The sequence below is a fragment of the Xiphophorus maculatus genome, chromosome 5, assembly GCF_002775205.1.
Source record: "Xiphophorus maculatus strain JP 163 A chromosome 5, X_maculatus-5.0-male, whole genome shotgun sequence".
NCBI lineage: Eukaryota > Metazoa > Chordata > Actinopteri > Cyprinodontiformes > Poeciliidae > Xiphophorus > Xiphophorus maculatus.
In genome coordinates, this window is record NC_036447.1 from 15,824,003 (window position 1) to 15,830,536 (window position 6,534).

Genomic DNA, 6,534 nt, shown 5'->3' on the forward strand with positions numbered 1-6,534 from the left:
TCTGATTTACTGGTTGCTCATCTGCCAAACAGCAGTTGTCTTAATTCATAAAAATCACCAAGATAAGGTACGGAAACAATTGGGGATGTGAATTTTGAAAACGTGTTTGGGGGATTGGATGTTATTCTCAGTGATGAAGCCATACGGCAACATGAATATCTGCAGCATAAACTTTAGGAAAACAAACTGGTTTATGAAATCCAGATGGAAACGCTCATGAAATAACATGTATAGATAAAGTCGTAGCTGCTTTTCCTTTGTTGATTAGATGTAATCTAAATCAGGGCATGTTTGAAGTCATGCTTTGAACATAGTTGAGGACAAAATTTTATTTTAAAATATTTATTTTTTCCCCCCAAAAATTCAAACACCCTTTTAAGCATTCTAGATTTATAAATGAGAGTTGTGTTTTGCTTTGAACACAGAAACTAATTAATTTAATAAAACCCTTGACGCTATCAGTCATTTTGTATTTTTATTTTTGTTGGATAACAGCCTGCAGGCTCAAGCTGCTTCAAATTTGATGGTCTTTTGGAATGAATCTTCAGCTGACCCTCGCAAGTTTTCAATGGGATTCAAGTCGGGAGAGCAAATCTATCAATAATGTGCATTCTGGAGTTAGCTTTCTGCCAGCAGCAGGCAAAGTGATAATCCAGGTCCTAGTTTGTCACAAACTCCTAAAGGTTTTGTTTAAAAATTTTTAACATACCCTCACCCTTTGGTTATGATCCATTCCTCACATGCAGGATTTTCTTTCATTGAAGGATCCTCACCGCATGTTTTCCTGTAGGTTTAGCGTTCGTAAAAAAATAATCCACAAATAGATCTATGGTTTTGGAAAAAGGCTTTGTTCAAAATTCTATGCTCTGCTTAACAGAACTTAAAAAGACATTGCCAACGGACTATGTTTTATTTTGAAAGGCGGAAGTTGTGCACAGGTCTTCCCGTTGTCAAGCCTGCCTTATGAAATGTGAGGAAGGAAATGTTTAACGATAAATTTGTCTTGGAATGAGCGAGTTTCATCAAGGAGAGAAGGTATAGTTAGTTTTCGACCATATACGTGTTCAACAGAGTAACAGGTACATGCTAAACAACTTTTCCTAAAGCCGACTAACTAACCAGCTCTAGTGCTGCTAGCCTTCGTAGCTAAATTTAGCTAGTCTGCTAACTTTAACCGAGTTGATCCATAAATGACAGTTTCCAGTTAGTTCTCCCTCCCAGTAATATAAATGTGTTTTCAAGAGAAGAGGACACACTAACTCCGGGGTTAGGCGATTTTAGTGCCTGTAATTCTTTATGGTTTCTTACACTTAGAAGGAATCATGATCGTCCTTACCACACCTTGTTAAGGTAAAGTGGTTTTAAAATTGTTTGGGAATTAAACTGAATAAATTAATATGAGCTACTAAAGTTTTCAGTTAGTTTGCTTTTTTTTCTCGTATAAATCCAGTTCCAGTGACATAGGCCTTTCTTTAACAGTGCAGTATCATTTAGGATTTCATGTAAACACTATAAAACGGCACTTGATCGTGTGTGAACCCATTGCTGTTGATCAAAAATATATGTACAGTATTTCTTCCACATTTGAAGGGCTTGCTACAGCTTTAAAAAGCTTTAATATTCGCAACTTATTGTGGATATTTTAAAGGATGCTGGCCGATTTGCTAAAGTTTTAGTCTCAAAAGCTACACGACCCTCTAAAAAAAGAATGTTCTCTGTTTTTATAAATGCCCACTATTTAAATATATATATTAAATGAAAGAACTGCAACTTTATTTGTATTATTAGGTGTCAAAATAAAGAAAAATAACCTTTTATAAACAGTGAATATCTTAATTGGAATGTTACGTATTCAGGGAAAATTCCATGCACCATAACTTTATTGTCATTCTGTTGTAGTTCGTCAGATAATGCATGTAAAGTCACTTTATCAAATCTACTCTAAGTCTATGGTTGGGTGTTGGTGATGTGGCTCCAAAAATACTATCTACCTACCGGAAGTTTCTTCAACCAGCAATATCTTGGTTGGAGAATGGATCATTACTTTTCACCTTTTCCAAGATGACCAAAATTGGCGTCAGTCAACAAAAGGAAGCAGTAGTAAATGAAGCATACTAAGATAAAACATCAAATTTAAGTTTTTTTGCTACGGCAACACAATATCATGCTAATGTAAATGTAACTGCTTGGATGTGAAATACTGTACTGAAATTGATCATTCACTCAGGCTTTCTCTGCTGCTAAAATATTTTTGAATGTTTGTTCAAAGGTCATTAAGATGTTAAAGTAAAAAGTCACCCAGAAACACCAACTAAGTTGTCTTCATTTTGTCATGCAAATCTTCAAGAAACTTAAAAAAAATAGGGCTGTAGTAATTTTGTGAAATTGTTTCATGACAGTTTTTTTTTTAATTTATTAATTTCTCAAAATGGTTAACTTTCCTTTTTCCTCATCAGATCATGTCAGCAATCAAGGTTGCCCTACAGCACAGCCCAAAGGGTGGGAGGCATAAAACCTCTAAGGCGATGTCTGCAGAGGTGTCTCCAGACTCCAAGTGCCCCATCTGTTTGGACGTATTTCATAATATGTCTTACTTGGACCGCTGCCTCCATAAATTCTGCTTCCGCTGTATTCTGGAGTGGTCGAAGAACAAACCTGAGTGCCCACTGTGCAAGCAGCCGTTTAGGTCAATCTATCACAGCATAAAATCAGATGAGGACTTTCAAAAATATGAACTGAAACAGCAGGTGGAAAATTCCTCATTTGGTTACTTCGAAGGAGTTCGGTTTCGATACCGAACGACTCTCACTGGAGTTCATCGACAGATGAGAAGAACCTCTCCGCCTCCAGATAACGGGGTAATGTTTGAAGCTTCCTCAAATTTACCCCAGCAGAGACAGGATCGATACATTCGCCGCATGATGATGAGGTTGGCGGCTAAGAGGAGAGCTGCAAATGAAGGCAGAGCCGTGAACAATGTCAGGGAGCAGGAGATGATCAACTTCAGAAGGGAGCTGTACAGAAGGGGGGTGAGGGTGAGGAATGTGAGAGACGGCGGGCGCTCCAGAGACACATCCGCTGAATTTTATAGAAGAAATCCTGCCTGCCTACACAGACTCATCCCGTGGCTAAAAAGAGAACTGATGGTGCTGTACGGAGCCCACGGCTCTTTAGTCAACATAGTTCAGCATATCATCATGTCACGCATTACACGCTACGATATGGAGGAAGGGGCCATCCAGGAAGAGCTCAGACCTTTCCTGCAGGGTCGGACTGAACACTTTCTGCACGAGTTCATCAATTTTGCAAAGTCCCCCTTCAATATGGAGGCCTACGACCAACATGCCGTTTATGATTGCCCTGCACCCTCCTCCAATGAGCACAGCAGCTCTAACTCCTCTGTAATCGCCATTTCAGAGGACGAGGAAAACTCTGCAGAGATGGAACCTCCTGGGAACTCGGCATCTGCTCTGAGTCAGTCTTTGTGGGACGATGAGACGCCGGGGCCTTCGTATTCAACAACAACAGAGCCCAGCAGGCAAGACCTTCAGACAGTCCTGGACTTGGATTCAGAAAGCAGCTCAGAAGACGAACAGCAAACGTTTGGTGCTTCGCCACCACAAATTAGATCTTATAGCCCAACGGATATTGCTCATGCAGACGGCACCAATGAAGACTGTGCATCTTCTGACGGTGATGACTGTTTTATTGTGGGATATGTTAAGCCTACAACAGAAAGGACTCCAGAGCTGGTTCATCTGTCTTCTGACTCTGATGGTTCTTCTGTTGAGGAGAACCAAGAGGCTCCTCTTCAGTCGCAACACATCCGTTTCACCAGCTGTAGTCCTGCAAATTCACACAGTAGTGATTCCAGTAAAGCTGGAGAAACTAAAAATGGCCAAACAGACCACCATCATCAGTCCTCCTCTAAAGAAAGACTTAGCTCAAACACATACAATACTGGTAGAAGAACAGGTAGAAGGTTTGACAGTAGGGAAAGGTCTATTGAGGGGCATAAATCAAAGGAGAGAGACCACAAGAGAAAGAAGAGACACTCAAAGAGCAGAGGGTGCAAGTACTCTAGCAAAAGTCCAGCAGTTTCTCAAAGCACTTTCAGTTCTCATGCTCGTCGTGGAAACTTCTCAAAAAGTGATGGAATGCATGCAAGGAGGGACAGCGACCACAGCTACCAGTCATACACCCATTACAGACGAGAGAGGAATGGTAGCATAACTCACTACACACAGAGACGGTCCTACTATTACAGCAGCCACAAGTACTCGCGCTCTAAATCCAGGAGCCGCAGCAGGGACTCACCTCACCGACGAGACAGGAGGCGGTCTCGATCCAGAGCGTTTTCCAGCAGCTCCTCCTCTTCGCCGGAAAGGAAATCTCATCATGACAAGCCTGGCGGCAAAAGGAAATATAAAGCTAAACATTTGGCAGAACCATCCAAGAACACCCAAAGTGGCCAAAGTGACTCCATGCCGTTGACAAAACACAAGAAGAAAAGCAAAGAGAAGCACCATAAAAGATCCAAAGAGAGGTCAAGGAAGAGAAGCAGGAGTGGGAGCACAGAGGTCATCGATGAGCGACACAAGCACCACCATAAGAAGAAGAAGAAGCACAAGAAGAAAAGTAAAAAAAGCAAGAGTTCTGAGCGCAAAGCAAAGTCCTCACCGAATGTCATTACAATTGAAAGCGACAATGAGTCTTTTGCCAATCACAGCATCATCCCTGTCAGAAGAACTTCTGAAAATACTTTCATCGATTATGCTGCTGATGACGGAGAAAACCCTGCCACAGTGGACCAAGCTTCACAATCACGTTGATGGATTAAATGTCACAAGAGCTTGCCACAAGTATTTTGCATCAGAACAGTCTTTAAACTATCAGGTGTCCAGCTATTTTATTTTTTTATTGTTACTCTGTTTTTTCACAGTTAATTCCATATATCACTGACATATGTCTGACAAACAATGGATGTTTTACAGTTCAAAACAAATTATCTTTAATGACATTTTGTATCAAAACTGTCTGGTATACCCACCATGATGTAAAGTGTTATTAAAGGCTGTTTTACATGACAATGCAAACAAGGTAGAGGGGTAAATATTTTTAAACTGTATATTTTACAAGTGTGAGCTGATATTTTGTTAAAATATTGCAATGTGCAGAGGTTTCTGTATATTCAGGGATTTTAAGCCCTTCTGTTATAATTATGGCACAGATCTTCTTTTAACTGCCAATAATTCAGTTGTTACCATTAAAATGGCACCGTGATTTAAAAAAGGACTTTTTTGTATCAAGTTTAATTTAAGAATTAATTCAAATGGGTTACTGTGGATGATGTTTACTGGTGATGTTTATAATGAGCAAGTAAGTGCATAATATGGATTCATTATGCACTTACTATTTTTTTGCACTATGTTTCAACAAATAGTAAACTCAGGAGACTTTCCCAAAAGATTAACATATTTAAATCATTATGCATCTGTCATAAGCAGGATAAATATACATCTACCACACCTACTGGCACTTGATTTAAAAAGAGTAAATAAATAAAAGTTGTTTACATTTTTATTCAAAACTTTTTTCTACCCTTAGAAATTTGTCAAGTCAGTTTAAATGATTATTTTGAATTTCAATCTACCGGAGGTAGGAATAACTTCGGTGGAGCCTGCATAAGTTAGAAATTTCAAATCAAGTATTTTCAAAATAGTGAAACAGTGGGTGTTTGTGTCTTTACATGCTTCTGCGGTCAGAAATGTATTAAACAAGACAGTTTTTAAAGGGAAAACATTAGATATTACACGAAGTACTCTTGTTTAACTTGATCTCCCATCCAGAAGGGGGCAATCTAGTAATGATTTCTCGAAAACGGACAAGACCTACACAGATTACGCATGCACTGAGATTACGGCGACATCTAGTGGATGGGATAATGGTTTAAAAAGTTGGAAAACATTTTTTTGTTTTTTTTTTTTTATTTAAATTACTATGATATTTTTAAGACAATCGCTTGTTTATACGTACAAACGACATGACCTTTTAGACATCGTAAAGAAAAAAAAAAACGTGGTGTTGAAACTAGTTTACATGAAGTTGACACAATAAACCTAAAACGTTTCAGTGAGCTCCAGCCCTTTCTGCTTTTAAAGGTTGGATGTCATTCAACTGTGAATCATCAGTCATTTGTTAAATATATTTATCAGTCATTTGTTAAATATATTTATAATGCCTTTCATTTATTCTGGTGCATCCGGCAATTCTTCATTTGATATTCAACGATCTAATCGCCTAATAAATACATACAACAACAACCCAGAAATATATTACAACAAATGTTGCATATTTATTTATATTACAGATAGTTAAATTTAAGTTGCAGACGTGTGCTGAGTTTCTGCGTTCATTCATTTTCCAGACTCTTCACCTCTTACCTTTTTTTAAGCGATATCTAACCACAGTTTGGCTTGTAAAGGAAATAATTGACATTCGGAGGTGCTATATTTTTTTCGCGGTGCTTTTATT

At 38.6% G+C, this 6,534-nt stretch overlaps 1 protein-coding gene across 3 annotated transcripts; it reads left to right on the top strand.

The window, feature by feature from the left end:
* The first annotated feature begins 927 nt into the window (after positions 1 to 927).
* topors (TOP1 binding arginine/serine rich protein) lies at positions 928 to 5,295 on the top strand. 3 transcript variants are annotated; one of them, XM_005807169.3, is made up of 2 exons: positions 928 to 1,035; positions 2,457 to 5,295. In XM_005807169.3, the coding sequence occupies exons 1-2, from the start codon at positions 1,009 to 1,011 to the stop codon at positions 4,830 to 4,832; spliced, it is 2,403 nt and encodes an 800-aa protein (XP_005807226.2). In that variant the 5' UTR covers positions 928 to 1,008; the 3' UTR covers positions 4,833 to 5,295. The 3 variants fall into 3 exon arrangements, with proteins under 3 accessions (XP_005807226.2, XP_023188865.1, XP_023188866.1); XM_023333097.1 differs by having other exon boundaries at positions 949 to 1,079; XM_023333098.1 differs by lacking the exon at positions 928 to 1,035 and adding an exon at positions 1,088 to 1,350.
* Positions 5,296 to 6,534: the final 1,239 nt, after the last annotated feature.